Here is a 16,224-nt window from a genome sequence, read left to right as displayed (position 1 = left end):
ATAAATAACTTGGCTATGTGGATTCTTTTCTCCCCAAAGGTGCTCTTGTTTGGTAACTGGCCAAATCTTCAGAATAGCAGTTCAGAGATAAAGTAGGTATGGCCGTAATAGAATAGAAAGCACGAAAACTCAAAGGGCATTCCCTGGTGCTCTAGTGGTTAAGGCGCGGTACTCGCACCGCTGCGGCTGGGGGTTCAATCCCTAGTCTGGGAACTAAGATCCCCTATTAAGCTGCTGCACGCAGTGGCCAAAAAACAAAAACACACCAATTAAATAAAATTAATTTGATAGAAAAGAAAGCAGAGGGACTGCAAGGATTTTGGCAAACAGAAAACCTTAAAAAAGAACAGATACTTAGCTAACATTTAGGGGCAAATAATTCAGCAGAAATGCAAAAGTTCTACAGTAACGATGTTTAGAAGCAGCTGAAGTCATTAAGGTATGAGACTTAGACTACATGTTGTGCTGAATAATTAACATCTCTCCTTCTGGCGAGATCAGGGATAAGCTAGGGCATCCTCATAAATGAAACAGAAACGGGAGCTCTGTGTTGACACTCGGAAGAGCAATCACCACCCAAGCGTCGCTAACAGAAAACTGAATCGCAAGGACAAGTTTCCCATTCCTCATACGTAGGATGTGTAAGTAAAATACTGGAAAAAGGACAGGCACTGACGAAGTCCAAGTGTACTTTCAACACAATTTTTTCACAAGTGACATTTCCAACTTGCTCTTGGTAAAAACAGCCCTACTGAAGGACAAAAAACTCATGACACACTGTAAGCTAAAGCGAGGGATTCAGAAATAAAAAACAGTTCTAGACTTCAAAGAGCGCGATATGTTGGGAGAGAAAGAACAAGCCCAGCGACAGGCACAACACGATGGTGCTAAGTGCAAACGCCGTGTGTCCGGGGCTCTGGACGCGGACGCGGAGGTGGAGCCAGTGAAGGTGCCCGGATGCGGCGGGGGAGGTGGGACACACCCGGGAAGCCTCGGAGCGGGAGAGGGGCGCCTGAGGGCAAACATTTCCATCGGCTCCAGCGAAGGGCTTGCCGTTGTAATCGGGGCAAACCCAGCTTGCTCGTCACCGCTGCTCCCCGCTCCCAGAGCTGCGGCGGCGGCGGCGGCAGCGAACGGTTCTCACATCAGCCACGGGCCTGGCGGACGACCGGCCAGTGACCCGCCCGAGTGAGCAGCAATCCTTGCCCAAAATATTTCCCAAAAGGAAAAGGGAAGGAACTAGGCCTTTTCTGGGGGAAGAGCTGTGAGCCACGACACTCAGGAGCTGGCACTTTCTAGTCTCCCACCACAGGGAAGGAGTCAGCCAGGGTGGAAAAGGGGGTCCCCTCCAGCTGGAGACTCGACGCACAAGAAGCCGAAGTCACTCAGGCCGCTTAGTGCACGCTCACGGAGCAGCGAGATTTAAACATCCCTTCTCTCACTGCTTTGCCTTTTTCACTGTAAGCTACAAATCAGTACACTCTTCACGACTCAGTCAACATCCTTACTAATGTTTGTAAACTACGTACCTAGGTAACGGTTATGAGCAAAACTAGTTAGAACAGTAAAACTGCGCACCCCCAAATCTCATTCTAGTTGCTATCTGTGATGCTTACTTATGTCCTCTTATGATCAAAATGGGGGGAGGGAAAAACAAGACCAAATAAAACCGGAACATCCAGTTGCAGAATAACAGATTTTGAAGACATTTTCTGCTTCTGCCCATCAAAGTCTAAAACTCAGCCTGTTACGTGAGTGAGCACTTGAAAAATGATCAGCCGTATCCCTGGACAGACCTATAGAGCACACAACTAAACAAGAACCAAAAGGAGTATGCAGGTAATGCTTCTTTACTACAGAGAAGTTGTTAAAACATTCCTGCACATACACTACAATTTTCCTTCTAAAGCATATTCCGGAGTTTCCGCCGTGGTGCACTGGAAACGAATCCGACTAGGAACCATGAGGTTGCAGGTTCGATCCCTGGCCTCGCTCCGTGGGTTAAGGATCCACCGTTGCCATGAGCTGTGGTGTAGGTCGAAGACATGGCTTGGATCCCACGTTGCTGTGGCTCTGGTGTAGGCCGGCAGCAACAGCTCCGATTTGGCCCTTAGCCTGGGAACCTCCATATGCCACGGGTGCGGCCCTAATAGGACAAAAGACAAAAAAAAAAAAAAGAGTATACTCCCAATTATTTCCACACACAGTATTTTTAACATGTTTACATAAGGCACTAGTCTCTACATTGCGTATCGTTACTTTCATTAAAGTGGGACCAAATAAAACTAATTTCAAAGTTCAGCCTTAAGCCAGAGCTGAAGGACACAGAAAGCCGGCATCGGCGTCGCCACCCACGACCACGCGCCGGCAGCGAGTGGCACCGCGAAGACCGAACCGAGGGCCGCCCTAGGCCTGAGCGTGGTCTGCACCGAGGCGGAGGCTCGCCCGGCCTGCCAGCCGCACTCGCCAGGACTGTTTTCAGTGTTCTATCCCGCTAGCCTCCTACAGAAAACCATTCGCGGACTGTGTGCAGCACTGGGCCTGCAAACACTTAGAGAGAAGCACATCTTACAGATGAGGGCAAGGAGTGAAGAAAAACACAATGGGTCGAGCAGGAAGACACAGCAGGGTGCAGACGCCCTTGCACTTAGACACCATCACCACTTCAGCACTTAGTTAGGCATACATTAAAGGGGGACGCCTTGCCTGCTGCTGTTGCCGAGCTGTGAGGTGTCAAGACATCACATCCAGCGCAATTAATAATGAAGGTGGAACAGGAATATAGTTAATTGGAGCAGTATGTGACTGAAGTTTGGCTCCACTAAAAGATCACAAAACGTGTGCATTATAAAGAGTTACTGGGAAAGGACACTAAAAATGGCTTTGATATGCATTTGGTTTATAGTTTAGACACATTTGATATCAGTCAAAGGGCAGAGTTTCTCAATTTACCCTTAATTACAAGGGCGTGTGTTAAAGATTGTTTATGATAAACACCTCTTATTATTTAATGCTTTTAACTTAGATGTCTCAGGAAATAATCACTGCTGGCTGAGTAGCTGTACAGAGTAACAGCTTGGAGATGAGAGGAAAACTCAGGCTTCGGCAATTGGTCCCACGTGAATGTCATCAAAACACAAAACCAAAAACAAGAGGGGAGGGTCCCTGGAAATGGGGTGAGGTCCTGTGACTTCAGTCTACTTAAAATCACGTTTTAAAAACTCGTTTAGATTTTTACTTGCAATAAAAACTAACTTACATGTAAGGAAATAAACATTAAACCGTATTATTGCTAATAATATATGAACCAAGACAATGAAGCCCAGGGAAGACCCGGGAGCATTTCTGGAACACGGGAGCTGCAGGTTCACGACTGAGAAATCCAGTGTTAAATTCTGGTGGAATACTAACATTTTTAAAGCTTATCCGTTTGTTTTTCTTAGAGAACTATAAAACTGTACTCAGTGTTAGAAATAAGCCTTTACTGCCTAATATTGAGAAGACACAATTACTGTTTGAAAGCTTCACAAACTATACACTTCAAATAGGGTTCAGGATATACAACTGAAAGGACATGATAAAAGGAAATAAAACACGGAGATGCTAACATTTCTCACCCAGACACAGGCACCTTTAATTCAGCTTTATCTGGATGGTGTAAATGATGTTTTCAAGCTACTTAATAAATTAAAGAAGTCTAAGAATTTAATGAAAAGATTTAGAAATCAAGCAAGTTAATTAATGTGAACAGTGGGCAAAACCCCCTGGACAGTTAGAGCAAGGTATTCCTGGCCCTGTTCAGGTGTTAAACATGAGATTAGGTTAGAAATAGACGCAAATTAGCAGACCCTAGTCTTTGTTAACCAGATTAAAAATCATAATTTACTGTTGACAGCCAGGTAATAGGTACTTTAATCTCAAATTTCATTATAACCCTGGGCTCTTACTATTAATGAATATAAGCATCTAACTGATTATTCTTTGGCTTCCTGTGGCCCTAAGCTAGGACGACCGGACCGCTCCGGGATCTAGGCACGCGGCAGTGGCCCTGCCTCCCCTCTGCTGGACTGCCCGGCAGGATGGGGACTTGGCAGTAACCTCACTTTCCCGCCTTCTTGTTTTTCTTTAAAGCCTGCCCCTGGCGGGGGCTGAAGGCCGGCCGATGCCAGATCCGAGCCATGGCTCGAGGCCATGCTGGATCCTGAACCCGCCGAGCGAGGCCAGGGGATCAAACCCATATCCTCGTGGATACTAGTCGGGTTCGTAACCCGCTGAGCCACAGCGGGAACTCCCGTACCTTTCCTTCTTATTTGCTTTGATTGCTCTACTGGGCCAGGCAATAAATCAGCTGAGTTTCTGAAACCACAAAATGCAAAAGCTCAAGACCTCTTCGCGCTGAAGTTGATGAGGCGAAACCTAACACGGTACCTCACCTCAACCAAACCGTCCCAGGGGCGAGCAATACCAGAAAACGATACATGCCTTCTTGGTTTCAAACTGTGCTTCTTCCTGACAGCACCCTCTACAGTCGGGGTCCAGCTGGAGAAGGTCGAACTGTCCGAGAAGGTCACAGGAGCCGCAAAGCAAATTGCTGGAGAAGCCCAGCTCCCTGCAGGACTCCGAGGAAAACTCTGCCCCGAATGCAGACACCTGAAAAAATGAGGAAAAAACCGTGTACGAGATAAAGCTTCCAAAACAGGGACGTCAAAATCTCACTCACTGAGATGAGTTAACAAAATGCCTCACTTGGAGGTAAATTCTTAATTATCTTTCACATCTACCATCTTATAGGAGTCTTTGGTTTTTTTTTTTTTTTTTAATTTGTTTCTTTTTACAGCCGCAGCATACGGAGGTTCTCAGGCTAGGGGTCGAATCAGAGCTGCAGCTGCCGGCCTACACCACAGCCACAGCCACACGGGATCCGAGCTGGGTCTTTGACCTACACCACAGCTCAAGGCAACATGGGATCCTTAACCCACTGAGTGAGGCCAGGGATGGAACCCGAGTCCTCATGAAACTATGTTGGGTTCTTGACCTGCTGAACCACAGTGGGAACTCTTGAGTCTTTGGTTCCTCCCACCTCCCCCACAAATTGTTTTCTTAAAAGTTTGTCATACTGCACGTTGGCTAAAACATGGATTAACAAAAAAAGATTTTTTTGGGGGGGTCTTTCTGTCTTTTTAGGACTGCTTCTGTGGCATATGGAGGTTCCCGGGATAGGGGTCAAATTGGAGCTGCAGCTGCCAGCCTACAACACAGCCACAGCAACGCTGGATCCAATCCACATATGTGACCTACACCACAGCTCATGGCAACGCCGGATTCTTAACCCACTGAGCGAGGCCAGGGATCGAACCTTCTTCCTCAAGGATGCCAGTCAGGTTTATTAACTGCTGAGCCACGATGGGAACTCCCAACAAAAAGATTTTATATTATTTATGATATATTGTCTATCTTTTGAAGAAAAATGAATTTTCACTTCATTTCAAGAACTTAGGGAGTTCCCATTGTGGCTTGGTGGTTAATGAATCCGACTAGAAACCATGTGGTTGGGGGTTCGATCCTGGGCCTCGCTCAGTGGGTTAAGGATCTGGTGTTCCCGTGAGCTGTGCTGTAGGTCGCAGATGTGGCTCGGATCCCACGTTGCTGTGGCTGTGGTGTAGGCCGGCAGCTGCAGCTCCAGTTTGACCCCTAGCCTGGGAACCTCCATATGCCATGGATGTGGCCCTAGAAAAGACAAAAAAAAAAAAAAGAACTTAGCACAGGATCTATGGAGTGATCCTATTACACCCTCACACTCACCTTCACTCACCTCCAGCGGGGAGGGGGCAGAGGCCGTGAGGTGGGGGAGAGCAGGGCACAGCAAAATCGCCCTCTGGGGTTGAGGGACCAGCTCCACACTTAGAGGAGCTGTAACCCTGGCAAGGGAACCCCCCTCGGCTTTCATTTCCTCACGGGTAAAGCAGGGATTCCCACACAAAACAGACTGCAGGAAAGATTAAATGAAACAACTTATGTAAAGTAACTGAGCAGAATGATTGGCAAAAGCAGGCTCTCAAAAATAATAGTTCTCTTGGAGTTCCCGTTGTGGCTCAGTGGTTAATGAATCCGACTAGGAACCATGAGTTTGCGGGTTCGATCCCTGGCCTTGCTCAGTGGGTTAACGATCCGGCGTTGCTGTGAGCTGTGGTGTAGGTCGCAGATGCGGCTCGGATCCCGTGTTGCTGTGGCTCTGGTGTAGGCCGGCGGCTACAGCTCCGATTGAACCCCTAGCCTGGAAACCTCCATGTGCCATGGGAGCGGTCCTAGAAAAGGCAAAAAAAAAAAAAATTAGTTCTCGTCCCTTACCCACCGCTCAGGTCTCAGAGAACGCGGTACACCTCCACCTGCCTAAGCTCAAGCCCTCGCCCTGCACCTTCTGCCCCCTCCCTCCACAGGGATGACTCCCGCCGATCACGCGCATCTTCCGGGCATCGAGTCCCAGGGCTCCGACCCCCCCTCAGTGCCAGCACTTCTGAATTGTCACCTCCGTCTGGTTTCTGATCCCACCCCTGGACTCCACCTGCCACAAGCCCCGGGCCGCCGAGGCAGCAGAGCAGAGCTGCTCCTCGTCCTTCCACGGCCTCCGCCCTCCGGCTGCATCTACCCGCTGCGGTTCCCACTTCTGTCCTTGGCGCTCTCGTTGCCGGCCGCACACTTTCTACAGAAGACTGGACTTCTTCCACGGCTTCACATACCCATTTATTGAGAACTCTCAAGTGTCAGGCTTCCAAAGCCAACAGCCTACACGAAGTCACATCCAGACGCTGCACAGGTGCTGCAAATTCAAACTCTCCAACAGCAACACAGACCCTGTCCCCTGAAATCTAGTCCTTTCAATGCATTCGGTATCTGAGTAAAAGGGCACCAGCTCCCTGGCCCCCTCGCTGGCCAGGTCAGTCAGCCAGATGCCACACGCTTCCCCACTGTCCCGAGAATCAATTCACACGTTTTGACAGTTCCGTCTCTCCAAGAGCTCTCCACTCTTTTCCTGCCTCAGTGGCTTAAACCATCAGCCAGGCCCACCTGCCACTTCGCAGCCCCACTCTACTTTTCAGCTACCAAGAACTCCTAGAGTGCCTGGAAGTGTAAAACTCCTACCCAAATGGGTATTTGCTCACTCTCTTCCCACTCCCAGAATCCTCTTCCCCTTTTCATCTTGTTCATTTCTACTTATTTCCAAGAACCTGATTGGTATCAGTCTACCTAGGGAAAAAAACCAGATCTCAACCTTTAGCCAAAATCTTTTCTGACAAAGAAATTTATTCGCAGCTGTAAAAAAGCACCACTCATCACCATACTGTGTAAATCCAGGATTGTCTGACTCCTCAGTGACGTCGGGAACTCTTCGGAGGAGAAGCACGAAGCTCTCGGTATTCCTAGCACTTGCGCCAGTCCTGGGTCTTAAACAAATGAACTGGTAAAACCACTGCCTCAAGCAGGGGGAATCTCAGATGGACTGCATCTGGTTGGTCCACTGGACCAAGGGTCTGCAAACTTTATGTAAAGGGCCACGCATAGGTTTGGGTGGCCTTACAGTTTCTGTTGCAACTACTCAGCTACGGCAGCACAAAAGCAGTCACAGACAATAATCAATGAATGGGGTCTGTGTTCCAATAAAACTTCATTTACAAAAACCACGGCTGCTGGATGTGGAACACCAGCAGGCTAATCAGGCAGATTAAAACTCAGCGGCACATCCCGATGTAAAAGCTTTGCTGCTGGCACACTCCTCCAAAATGCCGACCACCCCCCTGGTCTTACATTAAACCAACAAGCTAATCTGATACTGTTTTACGTCTCTGACTTTGTCTCAGTAATAACGCAGAAGGTACGTCGCCTTTGAAACAGATCAGAGATCCCAGTCCAGAGGGGGGGACCTCCGACACTTGCTGAGGTACTAGTACCTTGAGGACCCTGAGTAATTTAGTTGCTAGGAAAGTGATCTGCTTGACCGGCAGCCTCCACTGAGAAGGGGCAGTCCACGTTCCCTCGCCTTGCATCGGGGCAGGGGCGGGCGGCTGTTGTGATCAACAGAGTCAAGAAGTGACGCTGGGAGCTCCCGTCGTGGTGCAGTGGAAGCGAATCCGACTAGGAACCATGAGCTCGCAGGTTAGATCCCTGGCCTCACTCAGGGGGTCAGGGATCCGGCGTTGCTGTGGCTGTGGTGTAGGCCGGCAGCTGTAGCTACAATTAGATCCCCAGCCTGGGAACTTCCATATGCCTCGGGCGTGGCCCTAAAAAGCAAAGCAAAAAAAACAAAAAACAAAAAAAAGTGACACTGTACAATCTCTGAGGGTAGGTTATGAAAAAGGACACGACCCCTGCTTGGCTAGTGCGCCCAGGTAGTGCCTGAGTCCCGAGGCCAAGGGCAGCCCACGCCACAGAGGGAGTGTGGCCCCCAGCTGACAACCAGCACCCAGGTCTAGATGTGTGAGGACCAGGCCTTCGCTTTCAGCCTTTCGGGCTGAGGCTGAGGCACCAAGGAACATGCCTGCCATCCTGCTGTGCCCTGTCTGAACTGCTGACCCACAGACCCTGAAAGTACACTAAACCTCTAAACGTCAGAGTGATTTGTTTTGCAGCCATTGTAAAACAGGCTATAAAAAGGAAATCACTTTGAAACTGCAAATTGCTTAACAAACATAAGAAACCGTGTTTTGCAGAACAAGAGTCTCGAATAATCATGGGATCCTAATAGTTGGGTTTATTCTGGAATTTACGGAGCACATTTTGACAGGTGGCACAAACATCAAAATATGCATTTGATTCTGACCTTACTTCTGCATAGGAATAATGACCCCATGCCTCACAAGGTTTTGGGGGATTAAAGGAGATCAGGTACAGAGAGCACCTCGTATCCTGTCCAGGACGCAGCAAGTACTCCGTCAATGTTAGAACTATTCCCACCTCCCGCCGTGAAAGCAGACTTCAAAACTACAGAACATTACTTATTTTTAAATCGTTGTATTACCGATGGGACAGAGATAAGGGGAGGTAGAAGGTATTTTCAGTTTCATGGGTGAACTACTTTTTTCTCTCTTCTGTCACTGGTTTTACAGACTCAAGGCTTTGAATCTAAGAATATCAGAAGATGTTTTTAAGCACTTCATAGATAAATGCCAAAAGCTAAATAATATAGAAAAGTTCAGAGTTATAAATTACGCCCATCATATTATCAAAAAGTAACAGACTAGCATTTAGATGTGCACAGTTAGGCCAAATATTAAGTTTTAAAATAATCAGCCACCCTTGTAAGGAAGTTGTAGCTTTTAAGGACAGGACGGGACACGCTGGAATGGGATTACGACTTAGCAGTTCTATTTTCTCCAATTCAAAGTATTCAGCTATTTATTTTCTGGTATCACTGAGTTCTTTCCTCAAACGCGAGGGTTACTGGCAGGGACTCTACCAACTACACTGTGACATCACCTTTCCAGGCAAAGGCCTCAGGTGTGGCTATACATTCGACTATCCTTATACATACGCATGATTGGTTGGCTCCTGATCACTCAGAAAACGCAGATTCCTCATGGAATAATTCTGAACTGATTTCAAATCCCAGACATAAGGGAATACACAGGTTTACAGACGAACCCCATATGAGAAGCATAGTCATTAGGGCTCTTATAAAGCACTCGAGACTTTGCTAAACACTTCATATCATTATCCCATTTAATCTTAACCCTCTCGGAAATAGGTATTATCCCTGCTTTATAGAGACGGATGCGGCGAATAGGTGGTAGCATCACAACCCTGATCCTGGCCTGTCCTCAAAACCCTTAACCGCCGTCACCACCACCCTCCAGAGAACCCGTGACGCACCATTTCTGCACACGCCACAAAACCCGCAAAATGCTGACAATCACCATCGCGCCACTCACTGAAGTGAGATGGTAACTGGTGAAGACGGGGGCGGGTGTCTCCAAATCAAAGAGAGATAAAGTCATGTTAGAGTGCCTTTCTCAAGGAAGTAATATTCTGTATGAGCTGAAGAACTGAATTCCACTCAGTTTTGGGGCCTTCTCGAAAACAGCTTCCAGAGGCCATATGCTAAAATATTTTTTTCTAAAGCTTAAGCATAGAGTGCATTTTCAGATTAAACTGTATTATATCCTACCAGTAGTCATCTCATTGGAATGTTGATAACTCCGTGCTGCTATTAACTTTAAATCAGAGCTATTCGGAGGCAAAGACAGAAGGGCCTCAGCTGTGAATGAACAAGGCAGGCACTGGGTCTCCATCCACAGCAGCCACTCGACCTCGGGCACCAAGAGAATGTCCCTCCATTCCCTAGGTAACCATTCGTCGGGTTCCAAAGCTTAGGTGTATTCATATGACTGTCAACTACTTATTCCATCTGCCCCCCCCCCATGAAATGCAGTTTTTCTAATTTCTTAGAATCTTCCCCCAAATCTCCTACACATCCTTTTTCATTTTCCAAGATTTTGGTGCCTTCTTTTTTTAAACACACTAGTCATTACAGAATAAAGAAACAGGATCAGACCATAAGGAAGTTAAAACAGTTCAACGAAGGTGAACTGCTGGGACCTCTCTCAATGTTCAGAGTTGTTATGTGTTTGTGGGACTGGATGGGTTCATCACTGCTCTACTTCAACAACAGACAGCCTGAAGATTTTTTTTTTTTTTGGCTGCACCCTTGGTATATGGAAGTTTCTGGGCCAGGGACTGAATGTGAGCCACGGCTGCCACCCACACCCTAGCTGCTGCAACGCCGAGTCCTTAACCCACTGCACCGGGCTGGGGATCAAGCCCGTGCTACCAGAGACAACGCCGGATCTTTCACTGCTGTGCCCCAGCAGGCGCAGACTTTGCTGCAAGAAACAAACACAAATAAACTAGGAGGCCATTCACACCTCTGAGGGGTTGAAGCGAACAAATACGTAGTAGGCACCATACAAAAACACATAACAGAGAAATGGTCCCTGGACTCCCTTGGGCTACACTGTCCTCAGCCTGGAAGCCGCAGGAGCAGAAGGTACAAACCTTGCAGCTGCGAATCTGTAACGCACGGAACAAGCAGGAGAAGGCGAAGCCGACTTGCCGGCCTGGCAACGGACCCAAGCGAAGCCCTGCATTGTGTCTACACCCCGAACTGGCAGGAGAGAACCCGGTATGGGAGACGTACTAAACGGGTGGCCCCAATCCGCCTCGTCTACCTTCGTGTTCCCCCAGTGGAGGGAAAGGCTGCGAATTAAGCCAGATAGACAAACACTAGCCGTCAGGGGAGGGGCCCTGTGAAGGCACCCTGGGGCCAGGCTTCGTGTAAAGGCAACAGAGCGCCCCCGAGGGCTGTAACAATGCTCGTCCTGAGCTTTGGAAAGATGACTTGGATGCTCCAGAGCCTGGGCCAGTGACAGGTTCCTAGGGGGGCAGTGAATGTGACGGGCTGGGTTGAGCAACCCGGCCAAGGACACATGGAAGGTCACCTGTGAGACCCAACTGACTAAGGGCTCCCCTGCCTGCCTAGGTCAACCCCTGTCCGTGGCAGGGCCACGGTGACACGTCTCTGGACAGGAGACAGGAAGAGGAGACACATCCGCCCTGGCACCTGCCCTGCCTCTCCCACCACCAGCCCTTCGTAAGCAGGACTCAACATCGTTGCTGAGGCCATCTGGGGCTCAGTCCCTCCGCTTCCGACCCCTCATAAATCTCTATGCTTTTCTGATTTGGCCTGTATGTTCCTCCCTCACAAACCCAACAATTAGGAAATGGGAGAAAATGAGGTAAGGAGACCAGTTAGAGGGGCTGTGGTGGTAATTCCAGGCAAGCAAAACGGGGCCCTGAATTTAGGTACTACCTGTGGAGGTAAAATGAAACGAGCTGCCTTGGAGATTTTTAAGGGCTTAATGAAACTAACTGGGTTCAGAGAGTGAAAGAATTTAAAATGAAGTGACCTACTGGAGAATGACAGGTTATGTGGACGAGAAGCAGGCCCCCCTAGCTGACAGCACCACTAAGAATGAGGCCCTCTCGGATCCTTCAGTTCAGCGGATCTACCGGCTCTGCACAGCTGCGTAAATCAACCGGGGAACCGCTTTGCAGACCCACAGATCGAGGACAGACTGTTACTGTAAGCCACTAAGTTTTGGGATGGTTACAGAGCCACAGATTATGAAACGAAGAGGTAGGAAAATCAGAAAAAGGCAACTTGAAATGTTCTTTTTTAATTTTTTCGTGGTAGTGAATGCAAACTACCTCAGACTGACAAAATTTTTTGAGTACGAACTTCAGAGAGGAGTTTTCCAGTACTTTCTAAGGCTTCATATACCTGAATAATGGAATTACTGTAAAGCTCATCAGCGGAGAAAACAATCTACCTCTTGGGTGAGGTTGCAAAAGGAAACAGCATCTTCAAACTCCTTGATGAAAAGTAAGTCCAGGTGTTTGCATAAGCCTTTGGTTTACGGCCTAACCCCTCGACACCTTGGGTAAATTAATTAAACCAGGTCTCTAGGAGACTACTTTTCAGCAGGCTCAGTAAAGAGAATACCTGAAAAATTAGGCTGATAAAAGACACTTGTAAAAAGTGTTTAATAGGCACTTAAGCACAGTGACTATTAAAAATCATCTTATTCACATAGTTAAACCTGTACTAAAAACTTCTAAGGAAGAATCAGCAAATAGTAAGATGTTTGTGAGTGAAAGGAAAATAGGTCAAAATTAGCCTTTCTCCATTTAAAGATAATAGAACACATCTGTCCTGCTAATAGAGACAAAATTTAAAAAACGTGGTTAAACATTTCGATTTTGAAGGCGATGAAGGCTATCATTTTAGACAATTTCAACAAAATTAAGCTTTTGTTAGCATAGCTCCTTTTACTGCAAAAATGGAGTTTAAAACCACAAATGGCACTGAAGTGGCGGCTCCGGAATGCCAGCGAACAGAGATAAAAGGCGTCTAATAGGGACTCACAGAAACCAGAGCAACTGAGAAAAAGACCTTTCTCGAAGACCTGGGAGTCTTGTCATAAGGAATCACAGTTTCTTGCATTTTTGCCTGATTAAAAACCATCCTCATCCCTTTGTAAACTTTCCCGCTCTTTTCCCCCTTCCACCGTGTGTCTTACAGATTGCGCGCAAGACAGTCTCAAGTCAGGAGAAAGAACCGCTGGAAACCCGGGGCGGGAAGGATCAAAGCCGGAATTAAGCCACGTCGCATCCGGGCCGCCGCAGTCGCTGAGGATGCCCGGTCCTCCCCCTTTTCCAGGTGTGGCTCCCAGGCCGGGCCGAAGGCTGCGTCTTCCTCCGCGCGACCCTCCCTATGCGCCCCGGGGCTGCCGCGGAGGCGACCTCCACTCACCATCTGCAGCGCGGTCGCCAGCAGCAGCCGCAGCCCCAGCGCCGGCCCGAGCCGCCCGCCCGGCTCAGCCGCCATCGCCGCCGTCTCCCGTGGGTCTCCGGCCGCCCGAGGACCCTTGTGCGAGGGGCGTCCACTCCAGAGCCTGATCCAAAACAGGCTGCAAGCGCCGGTGTCCTCAAGTTTCTTGTTCTGCATAGACGCGCGTGAGCGAAGAGCGTATGCCAGCTGAAAGGGGACCACGTGCCTTTACATGTGACGGAAGCCTGAAGTCGCGGGCTCCTTTCGACAACCCACTTCAGGCATTTCCCTAAACTCCCCAAATCCGTGCTTCCCGGGGCTCCTTCCTTCCCTTCACGACGTTTCGTCAAGCCCCCAAGAAGCCCCGCCTCCTCCGGTCTCGGCCCGCCTCCTTCTCCAAGTTTACCCAATAGCATGCGGCCTTGGTTAACACGTACGGCAAAGGAAACCAACCGTAACACGAAAGGAGAGCGAACGCGGGCCTCTTCGGTCCAATGAGCACAACCGAAGTGGAGGAGGGGGCGAGGTCTCTGGTTGCCGAGCAGCGTACGTGGATGCGTGCGCGTGGTGGCGGAGGGGGATGGGCAGGGGGCGGGGCCTAGGGCGGCGCAGCCGCAGCCGCAGCGCTGGCGGAGGAGCGCGCGGCCGCGAGCCCGGGAGGGAGGGAAGGAAGGAAGAGAGGGAGGCGGGCAGCAGGCGGGCGGGCGCGGGGGTCGGGGACTGAGGCAGCAGAGAGAGGCTCGAGCCCGGCAGCCGCCTCGCGCTGCGTTTGCTGCGCGGGCTTCTGCAGGGGGCGGCCGTGGAGACGGCGGAGGGGAAGCGGGCACCGGCGGCGTTGGTGCTGGCGCCTGGGGGCGGGGGACCGGGGAGGCGAGCAGGGGGGTCGCTGCGGTGCTTCTTGGGCTGTCGCGCTCTCCTTGCCTTTCTCCGGGCTCGGTGGGCTCCTCCCGGCGTCTCTCTCGCCTCCGGGGCCCCGATCCCCGCCCCCCGCGGTATGTCTTGATCCCGAGCGGCGGGTTTCATGGGGCTCCTCAGGATTATGATGCCGCCCAAGTTGCAGCTGCTGGCGGTGGTGGCCTTCGCGGTGGCGATGCTCTTCTTGGAGAACCAGATCCAGAAGCTGGAGGAGTCCCGGTCGAAGCTAGGTGAGGAGCCAGCCCCTCCGGGCTGAGTGGTGTGTGGAGGGGCCGGGCCCGGGAGGCCGTGCGCCCCGGGCAAGTGGGCGCTCGTCTAACCTGGGGTCTGGCTCGACGGCTGGAGGCTGAGAGGGTGCACAGAGACCTGGGTCTGGGGCGAGCACCGGCCCCAGAATGGTGTGCATTTAGCTTGGGTGGCACGCAGGGCTTCCGAGGTCACAGGGCAGAGGTTGCAAGGTTGGGCTTCCCCGAAGCAGGCATTCCACAGGGAGAGCCAGAGGAGCTCGAACTCGTGGGGAGCGGGTGCTGACTGCTGAGGGAACCGCTCAGGCTTGCGTGTTTGCTTCGTCGTACGGAAAGCCCCGGCGGTGTCAGGCGAGGGGATTCTAATTTGAGGTATGGGCACCTGGAGACGGAACCTTTGGGGCACCGGGAGGGTCACGGAAGGATGGATGCGCAGGAATGGAGGGAGATGCTGGAATGGTGGTGAATTGCAGTGAGTTGCACTCCTGTGCTGGGGGCAGCGAGGCACCGCACAACTGCCGGGGGACGTAGGCTGCCCAGGTAGGGCAGGAAAAAGCTTCCACGAGGAGGGGTGGAAACGAGGCATCCAGACGTTTACATTCTTTTTTAGCGGCGCTAAAATGATGACTCTTCTGAGCTTAAGAATAGGAACGTACCAGCCATAATGGAGAAAATAAAAATCATTTTAAAAGGAAAAAAAGAATAGGAACGTACGTGTATGTTGCTTGTTGATGCTGTGGATCTGGAAGAGGGGGGAACGCCGAAGGGGGATTGCTATAGTGAGATTTAAGTTTATGAAAGGAAGAGTGAGAGTATGCAAAAAGTTTACCATATGGTTAAGGACCTGAGGAGTGAACAGTGCTTGTTTTAGTGGAGGGGGGGAGGTCTAAGTAGAAGAAGTTGGAGTGCGAGGCTGCGAAGGACCAGAAAAAGGCGCAGAAACTAGGTACTTTGAGATCAGTAGGAACTTTGGCGTTTGGAAAGAGCTCGGGATGAGGAGGGCGTGTTAAAAGAACGTCAGCAATACATTTTGATTTAAAGATGCGCGTGGCACTTAAAAATCAGTTCAAGAGGCTGAATGTGGAAGTGTAATGTGAAATATTTCTATGCCTACACTTTCACCTCAGCATCGTTTTAAATACTTTTTGAAAAGCAAACGATGAAATACCAGCAACATTATAATTTAGACTAAAAAGTAACAAATAGGTGCTACTGGGGGTGATGATTAATTAGTACTTAGGAAAAATGTATCAGAAAATAATTGGAGTAGTACACATAGTAGCTGAGCAGTTTTGGTAAACTTTGCAAAAAGCCTTGGACGCATTTTAAAGAACAAAGTATCAAAGAGCATAAAATACAGGTAATTGAAGTGCAACTAAATTTGAAGAGGAGCTACATCCTAATTCCACTCCTCAACTCCAGGGAAAAGTTTACCTGTACAGTTATGAAAATAAATCAAGTTTATTTAGTATGATTTTATTAATATGTATCTTGTATGATGGAAAAATATTTACTTTAAATATTGAAAGTTGGCCAATACCCTCTTTTTTTTTGTTTGGATCCCTTTAGCAGCAATCAGGGTGATAATTCTGGCCTGGTGAATTAATGATCTGGCCTTACAGAATAAAATGATTCCTCTTCAAGTTGAAAATTACATAAAATTTGTACTTTGTTTTATTGCTA

The 16,224-nt window shown here is 49.3% G+C and overlaps 2 protein-coding genes across 3 annotated transcripts in view; one reads left to right on the top strand and one right to left on the bottom strand.

The window, feature by feature from the left end:
• The window catches only part of SELENOF (selenoprotein F), a 28,965-nt gene extending 15,252 nt beyond the window's left edge, over positions 1-13,713 (bottom strand). The window contains exons 1-2 of one of the 2 annotated variants that reach the window (XM_047785393.1): positions 13,364-13,713; positions 4,483-4,650 (exon numbers count right to left, since the gene is read on the bottom strand). In XM_047785393.1, the coding sequence (XP_047641349.1) occupies positions 4,483-4,650; positions 13,364-13,558 (363 nt within the window). In that variant the 5' untranslated portion in view covers positions 13,559-13,713. The remainder of the gene's footprint in view (positions 1-4,482; positions 4,651-13,363) is intronic. The other variant, XM_047785392.1, reaches the window with a different exon arrangement.
• A 326-nt stretch (positions 13,714-14,039) lies between these two features.
• Positions 14,040-16,224, top strand: part of HS2ST1 (heparan sulfate 2-O-sulfotransferase 1) — a 159,289-nt gene continuing 157,104 nt past the window's right edge. The window contains exon 1 of the mRNA XM_047785391.1: positions 14,040-14,526. Coding sequence (XP_047641347.1) covers positions 14,403-14,526 — 124 coding nt within the window. The 5' untranslated portion in view covers positions 14,040-14,402. The remainder of the gene's footprint in view (positions 14,527-16,224) is intronic.

This window comes from Phacochoerus africanus, chromosome 6 (assembly GCF_016906955.1).
Source record: "Phacochoerus africanus isolate WHEZ1 chromosome 6, ROS_Pafr_v1, whole genome shotgun sequence".
Classification (NCBI taxonomy): domain Eukaryota; kingdom Metazoa; phylum Chordata; class Mammalia; order Artiodactyla; family Suidae; genus Phacochoerus; species Phacochoerus africanus.
Note: the sequence above shows the minus strand (reverse complement) of the source record. Positions and strands in the feature narration are given on the sequence as shown.